This window comes from Cyprinodon tularosa, unplaced genomic scaffold, assembly GCF_016077235.1.
Source record: "Cyprinodon tularosa strain WSP-4 unplaced genomic scaffold, ASM1607723v1 ctg867, whole genome shotgun sequence".
Classification (NCBI taxonomy): domain Eukaryota; kingdom Metazoa; phylum Chordata; class Actinopteri; order Cyprinodontiformes; family Cyprinodontidae; genus Cyprinodon; species Cyprinodon tularosa.
In genome coordinates, this window is record NW_024039637.1 from 770,152 (window position 1) to 790,531 (window position 20,380).

Consider the following 20,380-nt stretch of genomic DNA (forward strand, 5'->3'; position numbering starts at 1 on the left):
GGATTAGACTCCAGAGCTGAGCCCAGAGAAGCCCAGCCAATCTCTGACAAATTGCTGTTCCACAACCTGAATAAAGAATCAAAGATTTGTGATGAATTCAACATGATGCAGATTAAAACTTTCCATTAAAACATTCCAGCACAATGTCGCCGGTGACCTGGTGGACCTTAAGTGGGGGTAATAATTGAGAATGCATAAAATTCCACCGGCAAAATTTTTAGCAGCAGGTGGAGCCATTGCACGCAGCTCCAAGCTGACACCAAAAGTTCAAAGCCCCATAGCTCTGGAACTGTTATAGCTAGAGGTCTGAAATTTTCTGCATGTGTGTTTGACATGATGTAGAACAAATATAATACAGTAAAACCTGCTTTTTCTCAAGAATGTCTTTATTACTGCTGTTCAAAAAGACCTATCATTTCCAAGAATAAAACAAAAACAACTTTGAGTCATGTTTGAAGTGATGCAGGTTGGTCTGTGTTGTACTCACCTAAGTTTAATTTATTTATTCAGAAACTAGAGGCTGTTAGCTTTCAAATAATGTATTGCACATGTAATTTGGGCTTACAGTACCCAGTAGTTATTTGCTTTTTCATTTCAGTATGCAAAATAGGTGAGGATTACCCAAAATGAGGTGGATGTTATGAGGTTAATGATTCTTCAAATGTTTTTTTTTTTTTTTTTTTTTTTTTGCTGAGAAAAAAATACTATTTTTGGTCCTTTTCTCGCTGTGTTGGTAGAGAGAACATAAAATCCTGACTGGGTCTAGTTTGGTTCTAGATTCTAACTTCAGACAGGATGATATAGACTGAAGTCAACAGAAGTCCTTCATCAGCAGCTGAATCCTTTTAGAGCTCTGCTATTCACAGCAAAGCTGCAAACAGAATCAACATGGACATTTCCTCCCTAATAAAGGGAGAATAGACAGGGAACGTCTGCTTCTCACAATCTGATCCATCAATGTCTCCAGCCTCCTGTCTTCATCCATGTCTCTATCAGTGTTTTTCTACAAACTAACTGGGCTCCAACTGGACAGATTCTCTTCCTGGTTTTCCCTGTTTTGTTGCAGCTCTTATGTCATGTCCTTATCAATATGGAGAGAAGAAATGAGCCAGTTTGGAGAAAGAAAGGAGTAGAAAGTTCAGATATTTGGCTTAAAATGTAGGAAGGAAAAAGGATTCTGAAAAATAAACACTGAAGTAAATAATAATTAAATGAGTCAGAAACGAAAAGCTGCTTAAGTTCAGTAATAAGTATTTGTGACTCCAAGTGACTCTGACAGCTGACAGATTGTCCTTGTCTTTTCTTCGTTTTTATATCTTCTTATTTTATTCTAGTTATTCTAACATGTTTGTCATTCTGGTTCTACTCTAGAGGAACCAAATGTCATTCTGGATGGAAAGATGTGATTTAGAAATGAGAAATAAAGCCATCTTATCTTGTCTCCTCATCTGAATCTTTCCCAAATCAAACTGAAACATTTCCATCTCCATTACTTAACATAATTTGATGGTTTTCATAGCTTTTGTCCATCAGTTTAAAACATTTGGAAAATAAAGTTCAATATTTAGAACATCTGGAACAGGGAAATAATAAATTTACAAGGTAAAAGGTCTGAGAAATGTTATTCTGACATTTGGACAGCAGCTGTTTTTAAAGAAAATATATAAAAATAAAATGATGAATTAAAATCAGTATTAAAGTATCAGTGAATTATTTGGTTTGAATAAACAGAGAAAACCCACCTCAGTGTCTTCACTTTGCATTTTGAACTCTTCAGTACCTCACACACATGCTTTATTTCAGAGTCTCCAAAGATTTCCCTGTGTCCACCGATTGTCTCTATTTCCACTTCAGTCAGATGAGGGTTGGACTTCAGAGCTGAGGCCAAAACTTCACATTCCAACCTATAGAGCTCACAGCCACCAAGCCTGTTATTAGAGGAGAAATAAAGTCAGTTCTAATTAAATCAGACAATCTGGATGATAAACACATACTAAAACATGATGAGCTAACAGTGATGTCATCATCTGCTCTCCACATCAATGTACTGTGTTTGACACCACAGATAATCTCTTCAGTCTCTTCAGGTCCTGGTTCAGCTGCAGTCCTGCTGTGTCTCTGCTTTGGTTAGAAGCTCCATTGAACCACAGTAATGGAGAAAAACAGAGAAGCTAAGCAACAGGTTCAAACAGCTCAGGCTTCATGTTCACATAAGAACACAGAAGGTTTTAGCAGCAGCCATCTTAGCTGCCTGTTAGCAAACCTCCCATTTTCTTCATGCTGAGCTCTAACTGCTGTCTGCTGCAGGAACAATATGGATCCACAGAAGATCTTCATCAAGACCAACATTATTTCCATGGAAGAGGAAGGAATGATTTAATCCATCCATCCATCCATCCATTTTCTTTACACACTTGTCCCAAAGTGGGGTCGCGAGGGGTGCTGGTGCCTATCTCCAGCAGTCAATGGGCGAGAGGCAGGGTACACCCTGGACAGGTTGCCAGTCTATCGCAGGGCAACACAGAGGCACACAGGACAAACAACCATTCATGCAGAATGATTTAATCAATGAAGCTAATATCCTAACATTAGCATGTTGGATATTGAGGATCAAAAATCAACCAAGCAGCATCCAAGATTTTCTATTCATCTATTTTCTCTTTAACCTTCAGCATCTTTTCGGATCATGGTTCCTCTCTGTCTTTAACAGCCAATGGCTGAGAGGCAGGATCCACTCTGGACAGGAGAATTCATCTGTGCAAGAAATGATTGGATTAAAGCACATTTTGAAGTCCTTCTAGTAAAACAACAGAAGTGACTAAATCTATTTAGATGTCTATGTTAGGATATGGCTATCTTCTGGATAGGACCAGAATCAAAGCAGTTTCATTTGTAACCAGCCCTCCAACATCCAGATGACCTCCTGACTGAACAGTCAACTGGCTCTCCTTCCTAGGAAACCTTGGACATTCATCTGCAGTCAGATACTGCAGATCTTCTATCAGTCTGAAGGAAATTTAAGTTTTCTCTGCAGCATCTGATGGAGCGGCAGCGTCAGACTCAAAGGAGCTGATGCAACTGATGAAGAGGCTGACTGAGCTGGATGAAGGACACTACTGGTGATTCTAGAGAGAAGAATGAACTGCTCAGAGGTCTGACTCAGGTCAGACTCCAGTCACTCATTTCATGACTTTATTCATGAACCTGATGGAGGTGACAGAGCCTGAACTGGCCTATGATTTCACATCTTCTACAGGTCAGATGTTCCCGGTCCCCTCTTTGAGATTTGCCGTGGCGGCTGGAAGACAGTTTTTGTGTACGTAATTCAAACTGTAGGCACCAGAATAATAAAATCTAACATATTTTGCCAACAGGTCTCAACATTTTAAGTTAATTTAGGCATTAATAAACTGTTTCAGAGGAATGATCATTGTGATCTGCATCAAAAGCGATGTGTCTGTCTCACTGCCAGCTCCTAGATCAGCTTCTTTGATTGGCGCGTCGAGCAGCAAAATTTCAATTTTTCCATCTCAAGCAGCAGCTGCAATGCTTAAACGCTCCCGACGCGGAGCTCCGGCTGCTCAAAACACGCTGCGGGACCTTTTGCTGTGACTTGACATGCGTCAACCATTGACTTTGCATGGAAACTAGCTGCTCCTGTTGCCTCTGCTGCTTTTGGTGAGAACGCAGCATAACTTTTGGACCTCCATGGTCAGTGGTGGTTAAAACCGTTATTAGGTGAAATCAGATCTCCGCAACCAGCTTCAGGGGGAACACCTCGCTGCATGCTTGAGGATCTCAATTAATGGACCCAGTCATGGAGACTTTAATTATGTCAGATCTCTGAAGCTTTTTTTAAAAAGCCCAGAAAAATTTAATGCTCAGCACCTGGGTGCAGATTATGTGAATAGTTTCTAAATATAGCCTGTCCAAAAATGTTTGTTCATTCGATTGTATTGTTTAAAAGATTGCTTCTTCGAGTTAGTGAGTGAGTGAGTTTTTGTATTGTTTTATTCCATCTATACACCCATCCATCCAACCAACTGGTTGGGCAAACTCCCATGCACCCTCCAGAATCCTGCTGAGGGTATAGAGCTGATCCAGTGTTCCAAGGCAAGGACGAAAACCACACTGCTCCTCCTGAATCCGAGATTCGACTATCTGACATACCCTCCTTTCCAGAACCCCGGCATAGACCTTACCAGGGAGGCTTAATAGTGTGATTACTCTGTAGTTGGAACACACCCTCTGGTCCCTGTTTTTAAATAGATGGACCACAACCCCAGTCTGCCAATCCGGGGGAACTACCCCTGATGTCCACGCAATGTTGCAGAGCCGCGTTAGTCAACAGCCCCAAAAAATCCGGAGCCCAAAGATACTCAGGGCGAATCTCATCCACCCCTGGAGCCCTGCCTTCGAGGAGCTTTTTAACCACCTCAGTAACTTCCGCAACAGAGATGGGAGGACCCAAACCAGGAGCCCCCAGGCTCTGCTTAATCAATGGAAGATGTGTTGGTGGGATTAAAGAGGTCTTCGAAGTACTTCGCCAACCGACATATGAAGTCCTGAGTCAAGGTCAGCAGCACACCACTCCCACTATAAATAGTGTCGGTACTGCACTGCTTCCCCCTCCATAGAAGCCGGATCATGGACCAGAATCGATTCAAAGCCGTATGGAAGTCTTTCTCCATGACCTCTCCGAACTCTTCCCACGCCCAAGTTTTTGTCTCAGCGACCAGCCGAGCCACCTGCTGCTTTGACTGCCGGTACATTTCAGCTGCTTCTGGAGTCCCACAGGTCAATAGAGCCCGATAGGACTCCTTCTTCAGCTTGACATGTTCCTTCGCTGCTGGTGTCCACCAGCGTGTTTGAGGGTTGCCGCCGCAACTGACAACCTTGCAGCCACAGCTCCGACTAACCGCCTCAAAAATAGAGGCATGGAACATGGTCCGCTCAGACTCAATGTCCCCCACCTCAATGGGAACGTGTTCAAAGCTCTGCCGGAGATGGGAGTTAAGGCTCCTTCTCACAGGGGACTCTGCCAGATGTTCCCAACAGACCCTCACAATACTTTTGGGCCTACCAGGTCTGACCGGCATCCTCCCCCACCATCGGAGCCAACTAACCACCAGGTTATGGTTGGTGGAGAGCTCTGTCCCTCTCTTCACCAAGTGTCCAAGACATGCTGCCGCAGGTCAGATGAAACAACAACAAAGTCGATCATTAAACTATGGCCGAGGGTGTCCTGGTGCCAAGAGCACATTTGGACACCCTTATGCCTAAACATGGTGTTCTTTATGGACAATCCATGACGAGCACAGAAGTCCAATAACAGAACACCACTCGTGTTTAGGTCAGGTGGGCCATTCTTTCCAAACAAGCCTCACCAGATGTCACTGTCATTGCCCACATGAGCATTGAAGTCCCCCAGAATAACAAGGGAGTCCCCAGGAAGGGCACTCTCCAGTACACCTTCTAAAGACTCCAAAAAGTGTGGGTAATCTGAACTTCTGTTTGGCGAATAAGCACAAACAACAGTCAGAACCTGTCCCCCTACACGTATGAGGTGGGACGCAGCCCTCTCGTTCACCGAGGTGAACCTCAACGTACAGGCACCATGATGAGGGGCAACAAGAATACTGAGTCCTGCTTGGTGCCTCTCACCAGGGGGAACTCCAGAGTGGAAGAATGTCCGGCCCCTCTCAAGGAGACTGGTTCCAAGCCAGAGCAATGCATCGAGGTAAGTCCAACTATCAAAACAACAAAACCCTAAAACAGAGGCTAGTGCATCCTAAAGATAAACCCCCCAGACCGAATATGAGCTGTGTGGTATATGCTGTTCAGTGCAGCAAGGAATGCTCTGATTTTTATGTTGGAGAAACCAAACAACCTCTTCACAAACGCATGGCCCAACACAAAAGAGCGACCTCCTCTGGACAAGACTGCAGTACATCTACACCTTGTGGACAAAGGACATTCTTTTGAGGACCAGAATGTTCACATTTTGCATAAAGAAGATAGGTGATTTGAGAGGGGCGTGAAGGAAGCCATCTATGTTAAAGGTACACTATGCAACCGGTGTTGATTTTCCAGTGAGGCTCCCCCCAGAGGGCGAAAGTAAAAGTGCACTCTCGTAAATATGCACAATCTGTTCTCCTGGTTTCTCCGTCAAGCCAGGCGCGGTTGTTTTGAGCTTAGCAGACAGGCGAACGCAACGAATGACTAAGCATCTGACGCGCCGCAAATGCGCTGCTGCTCGAGATGGAAAAATTGAACTTTTGCTGCTCGACGCACCGCGTCAACCAATCAGAGAAGCTGATCTGGGAGCTGGCAGGGAGAGAGACACAGCGCTGATGATCACTCCTCTTAAACAGTTTATTGACGCCTAAATTAACTTAAAATGCAGAAATCTGCCAGCAGAATATGTTCGCTTTTATTATCCTGCTGCCTGCAGTTTGGATTATTTAGATGAAAAACACCTACCAGCTGCCGTGGTGAACCGCGAGGAGGCGACCTGGCCAGAGGCTGCCGATGAATGGATTCCTACTGTCGGCGCACCGCTGGTATGTGGGGGTCTGAGCGGCTCCGACAGAAAAAATATTGTTAGGCAGGAGGATAATCTGAATGAACTGACTGCACTGATTACGTTTTCAGGTGTATTTTCTCACTTAAAAACATATTAAAACTACTTTATTCCCACTGATCACAGCAAATATAGCTGCAAGGCAGAGAAAGGATAGTGAAGCTCCGCCCAACGCGCGTCAGACACACTTTTGCACCGCGCAGCCAGAGCAGCAAAGCTGCTTCAGCCGCGCGTCAGAACTAACTGGTACAAGCAGTAAAAATGAAGCAGCAGACGTGATTTTGCTGCGTCCGGTGTGAAAGCAGCACTGCACAAAGATCCCCACTGTGCTAGCAACGAGCATGCTTTTAACTGGGGGGTGTAGCAGTTCTCGCCGTAAAGCAAGACCGACTCTCGCGAGACTTCTGAGCCTGTGGGTGCGGGTCGGTGCTCCTGCAATTGCAAGTGCGGTATTTCCCCCACAGACCACCAGGGCGGCCGAAAATACCTTTGTTCAACCTGAAATGACTCATTTAATCATCCAAAACGTTATGGAACACATTAATTAACTGAAAAATGTTGCATAGTGTGCCTTTAAGAGAGAAAAACAACTTTAAACAGAGGTGGTGGACTCAGATTCCAGCTTCTAAACACCTACAATTCAGTTCATCCCTTCCAGGTATCATCACAACCCCCACTTCATCACAAAGGAAGAAAGTACCACCTCTCTTCAGCCAGGTGAACCATCCCTCCTTTAATGACCAACAATCATAGACAGGTTTCAGATATTACAGGCCAACAATGGAACCAAACGACTCGCTCGTTGGGTTTCAATTTGCATGTTTCCAAGCAATACAAGGCCTTGTCTATATAAAGCCTCAAACTCACTGCAGGACCCAGACATTTCAATTGAGAAAGCTTCCTGGAGTGGAAGCAAAACACCTTCAAACCTTGGAAACCAAGTCAAGTGGATCGTTTTTTCTAAACCTTTACCGAATGACTATGACCTGGATGACTTAGAATCTTCATTAGCTTATCTATAGTTGGAACTTTTCAACTTCGCTCACTAACTCAGGCTCCTTCCCCACCAGAGAGGTGACATTCCATGTCCCAAGAGCCAGCTTCTTCAGCCGAGGATCAGAACGCCAGTGTTTTTTATAAAATTTAAATTACTTCTGATATGCCTTTGTAAGTTCTTATTTATCAAAGTATGTTTATATAAAACAATTTACATCCGTGGCCTCAAATATGCACTTAAGTGGGATACACCATGCTTAAAAATGTGCACACATGAAAACCCCCAAGGGTCAGATACTCTGCCACCACAGAGTCCTAAAATCCTGTGGGAAACACTGAATAATTATCAGTTCCTAACTTCTCCTCTCTCCACAGCCCCACAGACATGTCCAACATTGGAGATGAGAAGCTGCAGAGCAGTGAGATCAGCAGAGAGTGCAGCCTTGTTCCCTCCTTTAACTCAATCAAGGTTACTGATGTCAAACCTGTGATGGTTCCTAACAAGCTTCTCCTGTAAGGCTGGAAGAGGGAAGGATGTGATGATGATGAGGAGGATGAAGACCATCTAATCTGGGAGGATGAGTGCAAAAAAATCCCAGCAGGTAGGGCTGGAAGACTAAAGTACCAGTGGAGGAGAAAATCTTACTGATTTTATTTCCAGACCAGTCTGAAAGTCTCACTGGGAAAACTAGCAGTAGTTCTGTCAAAGCTTTAAACTCAGTTTCCCAGTGAGTCATTGCTGTGCCAACTCTCACCTTAATAAGGTCCTAAAGAAAATGGAGCTGTGTAGTGTTATAATGCATAAAGCTGTGTGCTATGTGCATGTGATCATAGCCACCTTTTCTAAAGTATACTGTGATTTGTGGACTTGCTTTTGGGGAGGTTGTAGTTGATTTACGAGCAGCATTACCCCTGCTGCACTTTGGTCAACAGCTACAACTACTTAAATTATGACTGAACCTCAACTGAAATCCTTATCTTGATTCTCCCCCCCTTAGTGCAGTCTCAGCTGTTGTATGAGAGAAAACCCTGAATAAATTGCGAGGATGATGCTGAGACCGGCAGAGTGGGTTGGAGATCTGTAGCTGGCAGTCTCTTCCTACTCTCCTTGTGATTAAAACTAAATTACTGTAAATTCCGGACTATAGAGCGCACCTGATTACAAGCCGCACGCACTAATTTTAGAAAGAAAATAAATTTTGTACTTTTATAAGCCACACCGGATTTTAATCCGCAGGTTGTCTCCAACGTTGTATGAGATATTTACAAATAAAGATAAAGATATTACACGTGAGCATTTTTTAATGTTTCATTTAATCCGTATGATAAAACAATCAAATACGGTACATTTTATGAATGCTTTTTTTTTCAAACTACCTGTAACACATTTAAATATACATATGTGTCGGTAACACGCAAATAACGCTGCATATACTTTTAATTGAACAATGCACAGAACATTGCAGCCGACCAGGAAAAGTCATTAATCACTTTCTTCTTCTTCCTGCGCACTTAAACCCTCAACGTCCTCTTCCTCGGTGTCTGAATGGAACAGCTTCAGGATGCTGTCACTGACTTCAGTTTCATCCTTGTCCCTCTCACTTGAGCACTCGTGGTCCTCTTCATCCCGCAGCACCATGAAAAAAAACATGTATCAGCCGCACTGTATTATAGGCCGCAGTGTTCAAACAGCGCGAAAAAAGTAGCGGCTTATAGTCCGGAATTTATGGTAATTGTCTCTGTGCCTTTTTCTTTCCCTGTATGAATGTATGATGTTTTAGGTGCTTAGACCTGAAATTAAATTGGTCCTTCGAGCCGGATCCCAACCTACCTGATGATACCTGAGGACGTGGGTGAAATCCAGGAAGACTACAGCCACAGCAGGACTGATAGGTCCTAACAGACTATGAAGGTAAATATGTGCCAAAATGAACGAACTTGTGAATTTAATGTGAAAACTTGAGAATGCAATGTGAGAATTTGTACCACAAAAATCTGAACTTGTATGCCAAAATGTTCTGCTGTAAAGGAAAACCGCACACACACAAACTGAATTTGAAGTTGCACTAAAAGAAATATCAGGCAAGACCATGTAAAAAATTACACTTGTCAGTCCAATCTTCACCTGAAGAGGATTTTCACTCAAATCTGATTTAAATGTGAATGCACAAAAAAACTATTTACTGGTGTGTTCATATAGTTTTACACAAATAAAATTACAGCTGACAAATGATTATTGATAGTTTATTTGTAATTATTATTTTTTTGCATATGTTAATCTTGCATTACAACCTCAATTTAGCCATTACAGCTTCTTGAATCTGCTGCTTCAAGAACACAAACGCGCTCTCGCGAGACACAGCACGTTGACACCGCGCTTTGACTTTTGTCACATTCCTTGCGAGATATTTGTGCCAAAACGAACTTGTGTTTGAAGATGTGAGAGCAAATGTGTGTGTAGGGGGTGGGGGGGTGTTCTATAGGCCAACCAATCACAGGCTGCGTACTTGGGAGGACGCCTTTGGAGCACTTCCTGGCTTCTTTTTTTTTTTTTTTAGTAGTTGAAGAAAAAGAAGAAGAAAGTCGGATTTTCTTGAAGTTACGGACAACCGAAAGCAGCAGCAGCGCCGGCAGTAGAGCGGAGAACACCTTTAAATGTAAGTACGGTAGTTTGTTTTTGCTTTTTTTAAATGAACATCTATTAAAATACTTGACGGTAACAGAGCCACCGGGATGTGTAGGACCAGCTAAAGCTAAAGCTTAAAGCTAACCTGTTGATACGTGATGTTCATCAACAATTAAAAGCCTTCATACAAATGTCACTATTTTTTATTTTAACCTACATCTTACTGTACTGATAGCCGTATCCCTCTCTAATCAGATCTATTTATTCTCAAACAGTTTATTACAAAGTATTAGAACTTTTAAAGCTTAATGCAGCTGAAGAAATAACATTAGTCCAGCTGTACTGGGCTGTTAATACTGCAAACGTTTTGTTTTAATACTCAATAATGTATAGTTAATTTACAGTACAGTATAATAAGGTTTAAAGTATAATTCGCTTGAAGAACAATACCAGTGTAATTATACAGAACAGTCATTTAGCCTGTTGACTTAACAGAAATATGCTTTACATGTCATTTTGTTCCAGGGAGCAGACAGAGGAGTGGATAAAATGACCACTTCATCATCGGGGCCAAAGATACTGCTGCAGTCGGATGGAGGGAAGAGTTGAGGCAGAATTCCATCTACATGTTGCATTTCTATGTAAAAGTCACACAAGTTAAAATAAGTCCTGTTCAAACACCAACGTACAAATATATAATAATTTGATCACATCAAATGATGCCCAGATGCCACTTTTTGTAAATCTCATATTTGTGATAGAAGTGATCCTTGTGTGGGACAACTTAAAAAAAAAAAGTATGTTCAGGTTTGGATAATGTACACACATACATATATATATATATATATGTGTGTGTGTGTGTGTGTGTGTAGGGAAATTACATCTTACATTTATTATATTCATGTTAATTTTGAGTAAGCTTAAAAAAGTAATCTCCAGGTTACCATTCCAAAGTCTTTTTCTGTAGAATTTCATTAATCCATCCAAATCATGAAACCTTCCTTTTTTGTAGCTTTAAAGAAACACTACAGAAAACAGGGGGTCAGTGGGAAGCCTACTGCTGCCACCTGGTCCTGGTTTGTCCTCATGGATGAGGTATTAGGACAGAGGCCCCCTAATGCCCCACCTGTTTTAATTGCCTCCATCCCTGAGGACACAGCAGGGCCAGGTGCTACAGAGGCTGAGCAGCACCAGGTTGACAATGAGGAAGAGAATGAGGATGAGAGGCCAGGAGAGAGGAGGGAAAGGAGCAAGAGAAGAAGGAGAGACGAGTTGGTGGATTTAATCAGGGAGGATATCAGATGGCAGAGGGAAGCGGGATAGGATGGACAGATTATTTCATTTATTGGAGAGGATGGTGGACAGACATTATTATTTTTGGTGTTTTTTTTTTTAACAAGTTCAGGTTATGTGTTGCTGTTATTAAATTAAATTATTAAATTGTTTATAAAAGTTATTGTTGTCGGTGTGTTCTTAAAGTCTTTTATCTGTTTCATCACTTCTTTATAATTTAAGTAAACTTAGAACAACTTCTCAGTGACATCAGTTTATTTTTAGAGAAGCAAGTATTTACAATAAACTATTAAAAACATTTTTAAGTATTGAAATTAGCCTTTAAAATTAACTACTACAACTATTTACAGAAGATATACAGTAAATATTACTAGAGAACATATATATATATATATATATATATACAATTGTGACTGAGCAGGAGTCCCTGGTGGTGCTGCTGGACTGGATGCGATGCCACACAGATGACCTTGGAGTCTTCTGACTGTGAGTGGGACATCATCTGGGGGGTGGGGGGTGCCTCTCTCCACTGTTCACCACATCATCCATCAGGGTTTGCAGGGCTGACCCAATCGACAGCTGCCCCAATTGACGGCTGCCATGTTACTAAAAAAGTTTAAAATGACGAAGAAAATAATGACTTTACTAAAACTGTTTTCATTACCCTGAAATAACAGCTAAAATGTGATTAAAATGTGCTAAAATGTGACAATCTAAATGTAATGGTGGTCGGGTAGACCCTCCTCCAGGGGCAGACACCTTGGCAGACAGCTGGTCCCTCCATGGAGCACCACTGACTGCCTCCAACACGTTCTCCCCTCCTCATCCTCTGGGGCCGTGATATCACCAGCTCCCAGGCAGATGTTGTGCATGTCAGCACATGCCGTTTTGACCTGTAGAAAAAAATAGACAAAAATATTTATTTTTATTCAGTCATCTATCTTTATTACATGATTTATTAGAAATTAAAATTTACTTAATCTAGATCCACTATTTAACTTATTTTTTCGTTTTTATATTTTTATTTTTTTCCTGTATTATGTTTATATATATATATATATATATATATATATATATATATATATATACAGTAATCGCAAATAAAATCAGGCAGTAAGGGGATAACAATTTAGACAAAAAATGATTTATTTCTCAACAGTTTGGCTTCTCAACAAAACATTAGTAATGGTGAAAGTAGTTATTCAAGTCAGTTATTTACAGGGTTTGTACACATTTAAGTATTCAATTCAAATTACTAAAGTTACAAACAAATAAATTACAAACTTAAAAATAAATATAAAATTTGATATTCAAACATATTCATCAATCTGCTGACAAGCGTTTATTTAATAACTGGTATATTCTGATCATTAGCAGGCCCCTGTGGGTTAGAATAGCAGGTAGATCTTACCTCTCCACTGCGCTCTGCCAGCCTGAGAAAAATCCGTCGCAGGTTTTGCTGCCGCCGAAGCCGTCAAAGCGACTCTCCTCCTCCAATAACAAGAAAAAAAAAAAAAAATTCCATATATATTTCTTTGTTTTTGTTGTTTCTTTCCGTATTTCTCGAACTGTCGGATTTTGTTTGGCGCTGTTTTTGGGGTAAACGTGATGACGTCGTGTCGTAACCAGGAAGTGCACCAGGAAGTACGCAGCCTGCGAATTGAGACGCAGCCTGTGATTGGTTGGCCTATAGAACACCCCCCCCCCCCCTTCCCCCCCACATTTGCTCTCACATCTTCAAACACAAGTTCGTTTTGGCACAAATATCTCGCAAGAAATGTGACAAAAGTCAAAGCGCGGTGTCAACGTGCTGTGTCTCGCGAGAGCGCGTTTGTGTTCTTGAAGCAGCAGATTCAAGAAGCTGTAATGGCTAAATTGAGGTTGTAATGCAAGATTAACATATGCAAAAAAATAATAATTACAAATAAACTATCAATAATCATTTGTCAGCTGTAATTTTATTTGTGTAAAACTATATGAACACACCAGTAAATAGTTTTTTTGTGCATTCAAATTTAAATCAGATTTGAGTGAAAATCCTCTTCAGGTGAAGATTGGACTGACAAGTGTAATTTTTTTTTACATGTTCTTGCCTGATATTTCTTTTAGTGCAACTTCAAATTCAGTTTGTGTGTGTGCGGTTTTTCTTTACAGCAGAACATTTTGGCATACAAGTTCAGATTTTTGTGGTACAAATTCTCACATTGCATTCTCAAGTTTTCACATTAAATTCACAAGTTCGTTCATTTTGGCACATATTTACCTTCATACTAATATCCTAACAGTAGTATGTTAGATGTTAGGATCAAAAATCAACCAAGAAGCATCAAAGATTTTCTATTCATCTATTTTCTCTTTAACCTTCAGCATATTTTCGGATCATGGTTCCTCTCTGTCTTTAACAGCCAATGGCTGAGAGGAGGACAATAGAGCTGAATCAGCATCACACAATGAAGACATCTGGACTCACCGAGCCTTTTTGCAGTTACTCAAAGCTGGAAACAGTCTCCAACGTCCATTCTCTGTTGTGTTGTACTTCTCCAGGTCTAACTCATCCATGACCTCCCATGACATCTGCAGTATGTTGGCCAGAGCTGAGCACAGGATCTCTGGGACATACTTCTCTGATTTCAGGAAGTCCTGGATCTTCCGATAATCTAAGAGGTCCCCCATTTCCTGATGACAGTGGAAGATGTTGATGGTTTTAACAACAGATAATCTACCATTGTTAATCTTCTTCAGATTGTTGATGACTCTCTGGATGGTTTCTGGACTGTTCTCGATCTGACCCAGCAGGCCTCCTAAGAGGCTGTGGTTGGAATCCACAGACAGGCCATGAAGGAAGCGAGCAAACAGGTCCAGGTGGCCATTTTTATTCCTGAGGGATTTCTCCATGACTTTCTTCATAAAGTCCTCTAGAGATGTTTCTGTGTATTTTTCTCCCAGGAAGTTCTCCACCACCTCTGTGTTCCTGTTGGTGAAGCAGTGGAGCAAGTAGAGTGCAGCCAAAAACTCCTGGAAGCTCAGATGAACAAAGCAGTAGACTGAGGTGTTGTCCATCTTTTTCTCCTCTTTAAAGATCTCAGTGAACACTCCTGAGAACCACGAAGCCTTTTTGATGTTGATGCCACACTTTTCCAGGTCTGACTGATAGAAGATCACTTTTACTTCCAGCAGCCCTTCAAAGGCCAGTTTTCCCAGAGACTGAACCATCTTGATGTTCTCTGGAGTCCATTGGAACTCTGTCTTATGTCCATCATATTTGATCATTTTCTGTTTGATCTGAAGCTGCAGGAAGTGGATGTATATCCCAGTCAGGGTCGTTGGCAGCTCTCCTCCATCTCTGGTCTCCAAGAAACCCTCCAGAACATCAGCAATGATCCAGCAGAAGTCGGGAATGTGACACATAATGAAGAGACTTTTTAATCTTTTAATGTGGGAGATGGACCTGTTGGCCAGCTCCTCATCTCTGAATCTCTTCCTGAAGTATTCCTCCTTCTGTGGGTCATTGAAACCTCTGACCTCTGTCACCATCCCAACGCACTCAGAAGGGATCTGATTGGCTGCTGCAGGACGTGTGGTTATCCAGAGGAGAGCAGAGGGAAGCAGTTTTCCCCTGATAAGGTTAGTCAGCAGAACATCCACTGAGGTGGACTCTGCAACATCAGTCAGGATCTTATTGCGATGGAAGTCCAAAGAAAGTTGACTCTCATCCAGACCATCAAAGATGAACAGAACCTGGAAGTGATCAAAGCTGCAGATTCCTTTTCAGTAAAGAAGTGATGAACAAGTTCCACCAAACTGAACTTTTCCTCTTTCAGAACATTCAGCTCTCTGAATGTGAATGGAAATATGAACTGGATGTTCTGGTTGGTTCTGCCTTCAGCCCAGTCCAGAGTGAACTTCTGTGTTAAAACTGTTTTCCCAATGCCAGCCACGCCCATCGTCATCACGGTTCTGATCCGATCCCTTCCTCCAGGTGGATTGAAGATGTCTTCTGGTCTGATTGTTTTTCCTGGTCTGTTTTGTTCACAGATTGATGCTTCAATCCTTCTGACCTCATGTTCTTCATTGACCGCTCTAGTCTTTCCCTCTGTGATGTGGAGCTCTGTGTAGACGTCATCCAGAAAGGTTTTCTCTTCAGCTTTAGCAATGCCTCCAGAAATCCATTCAAACTTCTCTTTAAGAGAAACTTTAAGGTCATGTTGACATTGACCATCAACATCTGAATGAAGAAACAAAGAAATGAGATGAAACATTTCAGCCAAACAAAGAATAAAACATGTTTCTGATATTCTGTGATGGAAACATTTATTATTTACAGAAAACTAATATTTTTTTATACCAAGAAATCTAAGCTAGGAGGTCATTGCATCATCCAAGCAGGAAATCCTAAAACTTGCAACAAACAAAATCTAAAAATGTCTAAATTCTTGTATCCCAGTTTTCCTGCACATTATACCTACACCCTAATCAGTGGTGAACTGGGCAGAGCTGCAGGAACTGCTTGGAGCCGCCTAGCCACTCAGTTATGGCATTATGCTAATCATTAAAATCAGATGCATCCTAGTATTTGTTTATAATAATCTGCATCAATGGTCCTAGTTGATCCTTTTTTTATTTATTTATTTATTTTTTACAGTGTCCTGTCTGGCATTGTGGCAATAAGAATAATTGTCTTGATGCCAAAAGGAGCCCAACTGATTTTACTTTCACAAGTGTAGCAGTATGGCAATTGCCATACTGCTCCACTTGTTTCATGCATATAAATTGATTTATTATAATTATGCAGGGAGTTTTACAGTTTATATGGACACTGCAATGTAAGTAAAACAGAAAAACAGAAGAAGGAAAAAAAAGAAAAAAAGAAGAAAAGATGAAAGAAAGAGGAGATAGGAAGGAGACAATGACAAAACATTTTCAGTCTGCTTCATCACCTGTAACGAGAGGTAAAAAGAACAGCACAACCAAAAGACATGGTACGAGATATACAATAAAGCAACACCTTGAAACTATCGCTAAAGTAATATTAAGTCTGACATGTACTCTGTGTTACCTGAAGATATGAATGTGGGGTTTCTCTTTGGAAGTGAATCTCTAAGTACCTGAAGCCTAGCACCTGTAGTTGTTTGTGAGGGTGAACTTGTGCATGTAAAGTTTTAACCATAGAAAAAATGCTCAATAGTGGTTGTGGAGAGCCCCACCCCACCAAGACCGATGCCAACAGCGCGCAATGAACACACCGCGCACAGAATCAACCCAAGAGCAGAAAAGCCGCCCAGCGCAAAAACCGCAAGAGAGCAGACCGCAGCCATCGCTAACCCCCCCCCCCATCAGCCCGAGGGGCAGCACAAAGCCAGAGCGGAGCGAACCATGCCGCTCCCCCACCGTACGAAGCCAAAGCAGCAGAGCCACGTCCGCCGCTACCCCAAACCCCCCTCAATAATATCGACTATCGGTTGACCCAATAAGTGAACCTAAAATCCGGATGTGGGGGGAGGGCAGCGGCAACACCCCACCAACCCATCTTATTCCTGCTTCAAGCCCGGCCCCCCACCCCGCACACGGACCGGACCACCCCCAGCAAGAGCCCCCCCCAGGACCGGGGCCCACCCATCCCGCGCAGGCCACCCAACCAGAAACGCCCCCCAAGAAAAAACAAAACAAAAAACACTTCAACCAGGCACTTCATGCCCCTCCTTCTAACCTTTTTTGGGGAGAGCAGAGGTGACAGCCCTGCCACCGGCAGGCCACCTAGGCCCCGCAGCCGGCCCCAGCCAAAACCACGGACCAGGTGGCTCGTTCTTCCTCCATTCCCCAGACTCCGGGCGGCAGCCGGAGAACAGGGGTGTAAGAAGACCCAGATCCTCCCTGCGCCTGCTCGAATGTGGTGTTGTTGCGTGTTGCTCTCAGATGTAATTAAAACTGGGAGTACCAAGAGGGGGTGTCCGGCACAGTCCACCCCCCCTCCAGGAGATAGACGGTGCCAGCACACCCCCCCCTTCGACAACCCTGAACCCTCAGTGTCTAGATGCGAGAGGGGATGGAGGAGGCCGACCGTGGTGAGGCCCATAAAATAAGCCCTCCCCAGGTGGCCCTGACCCCCACCCCCAAAAATGCCCTACATAGATGTGTGTTGTGAAAATGATGTAGATGGAAGTGTCTTAAAGCAAAATAAAATTGGGGTGGGGGACGTCATCAGAAGGTGTGGCCCTCCAGTAACGACCCCCTCCCCAAAAACCTACATGTGTGGCAGAGTGATGGAGCAGGCAGAGGGAGGATTTCAGGGATGGGGAGCAAAGGACTGGGGTGCTTGCTGCACTCCCAGGGAGCCAGCTCCCCCGCTGACTCCAATAGGCACCGAGAGCCCCTCCAGAGAGGGGGGCCCCACCAGTTTCACCACCGTAGCCCGGGGGCACGGGACCGGCAGCAGGACCCACCAGCCAGCCGGGCACGGAGCCAAAAAATAAATAAATAAATAACAAAATAAATAAAAATAAATAAAAAATGAATACAATAAATAATAATTAAAATAAATAAATAAATGAAAGGAAAAAAAAAAAATAATAATTATAAAAAGAAAAAAAAATAATAATCATAAATAAATAAATAAGGGGGGGACAACCCCAGCCGGCCAGCCCACGCGCAATACGCAGAGCCCCCACCCCGGACGAAGCCCCACCAGGGGGCAGCATGGACCAGGAACAAGACAGGGAGCCAGACCCGAAGCCGTTCCAAGATCTTCTTCCCACTATCACCCCCCCTCCGCCCACCCCCTCCAGAGATCTAATCCCTCCACTACAATAACAATCAAGCTACTCACCACACAAGCGACAGAAGACATCCAGGCCGAGATCATTCCTACTCCCCCTCCCTCCCCTTCCCCCACTTACAGAGTGCAAACCCGTGAGGGGGTAAGCATTTGCCATAGGTGTTAATGTCCATGCCCCCCCCAGCCCAACAGGCCCCGAGACACCCCGGCACACGAGAGGCCGTGGCAGCAGGGGCAGACAGCCGGGCGTACACCGGCCCAGACCCCAAGCAGCACTCCCCACAGAACCCGAACCCCCAAAACCCCACCGGGGTCCCTGCCCAAGGGCAACACGCCCCAGGGATCCCAGACCCCAGGACCCAACCCAGACCCACCCAGCAATAAGGCCGGGCAATGCCCAAAAACCACCGGCGCCGGCACCAGCACCCCTACCCCGACACCGGCCCCCGAACGACTCCCCCCCGACACCGGTCCCACAACACGAATCCGAAGAAGAAGAAAGCCACACAACACAGTAAAGCGCAAATCCCGAGCCCCACTCGAAGCTCCGATTCCCCTGCTCACACCCCCCCACACACAAAAAAAACTCCCCCTCCCAGCCCACAACAAGCCAGTGTCCAACACCCACAGCCACACCGCAAGGACCCCTCCACCCAGATGCTCCTCCCCAGAAAAGTCAACATGCCTGCCCTCCAGGAGACAAGCAAGCCCGCCGAACAGGAATCCCTCCGACAGCGCACCGCCGGCATGCGGGGGCCCGAGCGGCCCCAACAGAAACAACACCGGAAGGCTGATATGGACAAACCGACGGCACCAACCAAGACCCCAGGCGGATTCTCCCACCCAAAAACACTACGAAACCACTCCGCCCCCACCGACCACAGCAAACACAGCTGCAAGGCAAAACAAAGGATAGAGCAGCCCCGCCCGGCGCACGCCAGAGAGCCAGAGCAGCAAGGCCGCCCCAGCTGCCAGAAGCCGGCACAAGCAGCAAAAAGAAAGCAGCAGACGCGACCCCGCCGCGAAAGCAGCATGACCCAACCCGCTCCGGCCTTGCACCGCCCACGGGCCGCCGAGAGGAGGATGGCCGCGCTGGCCACGGCCTGCCCCCCCCGCTGCCAAACACCGAGCAACCCTCCACTCCCAAACCGCGCACCCGCCCCAACAGAGCGAAGCCACACCCCCGACCCGGGGGCACTCCAAAGGGACCCCCCGACGCCCTCAACCAGCCCACAACAGACACACACGAACCCCGGCCACAGGCGCGACCACCCATGCACCCCTCCGGACGACAAAAGTTTTTTAATTGTGATTTAAAGAAGGTGATAGTTTCAGCACTTTTACAGTTTTTGGGAGTTTGCTCATATTCCTGGATAGGTATATGGTAATAGAAGTAAAAGCTGCTTCTGCTGATTAATTCATTAATGAACACACTAACAGAGGTATTTTAAAGTCTATTCTCTGAGATATGGGAGTCAGTGGAAACACTTTAGAACTGGGCTGATGTTCTCCACTTTCTTAGTTCTATTGAGGATGCAAGCGGCAGCGTCTGGATCAGCTGCTGCTGTATGACAGAAACAACATATTCTTAGAATGATTCCATGTTGTAAATCCTGTAATCAGTGATCTGTTGTCAGGGTTCAACAGAGACAATAGAAGGAAGCTCTGATTGGAGATGTTCAGTCTTACCTGCTGCACAGCTGCTGTTATTGGCCATCAGCTGTCCAGCTCTGGTTCCATCTCTTTCTCCACGCTGAAGTTTGCTGCTCTTCCTCCGTCTGTGGAGACATTTCTTCATCACTGAAATAGTTCACTACCAACAGGGTGGGTCTGTCCTACTAAAACTGAGGATGTTCATGGAGGTCCATCACAAACACAGGATCAGAAGTTGGGTCAGAACCATCTCTTTGCTGTCTAACTAGTTTCTGTCTCTCACTGATCCAAACTGGGATGAATATTGATTCTTCTCTTTTCAAATCAGATGGACACAACACCCAAAACTCCAAAAAGAGGAAATCCATCATCAGGCAGAGGGATACCTGATGCAGTAGGGAGTCCTTTGACTGCTAGGCACAGACCATCCTCAGATGACAGGAGTCCAAATTGTCCC

General features: G+C 44.1%; 1 protein-coding gene and 1 long non-coding RNA gene across 2 annotated transcripts in view; both read right to left on the minus strand.

Moving 5' to 3' along the window:
- Nucleotides 1–11,915: 11,915 nt before the first annotated feature.
- On the minus strand, nucleotides 11,916–13,111 carry LOC119775331. The gene is made up of 3 exons (XR_005279632.1): nucleotides 12,910–13,111; nucleotides 12,258–12,391; nucleotides 11,916–12,104 (listed from the first exon to the last, which is right to left on the minus strand). It is a non-coding gene; the product is annotated as an uncharacterized LOC119775331 (long non-coding RNA).
- An 826-nt stretch (nucleotides 13,112–13,937) lies between these two features.
- LOC119775312 overlaps nucleotides 13,938–20,380 on the minus strand; it is a 101,952-nt gene continuing 95,509 nt past the window's right edge. Inside the window, 3 exon segments of the mRNA XM_038273244.1 lie at nucleotides 13,938–15,262; nucleotides 15,265–15,723; nucleotides 19,960–20,048. Coding sequence (XP_038129172.1) covers nucleotides 13,965–15,262; nucleotides 15,265–15,723; nucleotides 19,960–20,048 — 1,846 coding nt within the window. The 3' untranslated portion in view covers nucleotides 13,938–13,964.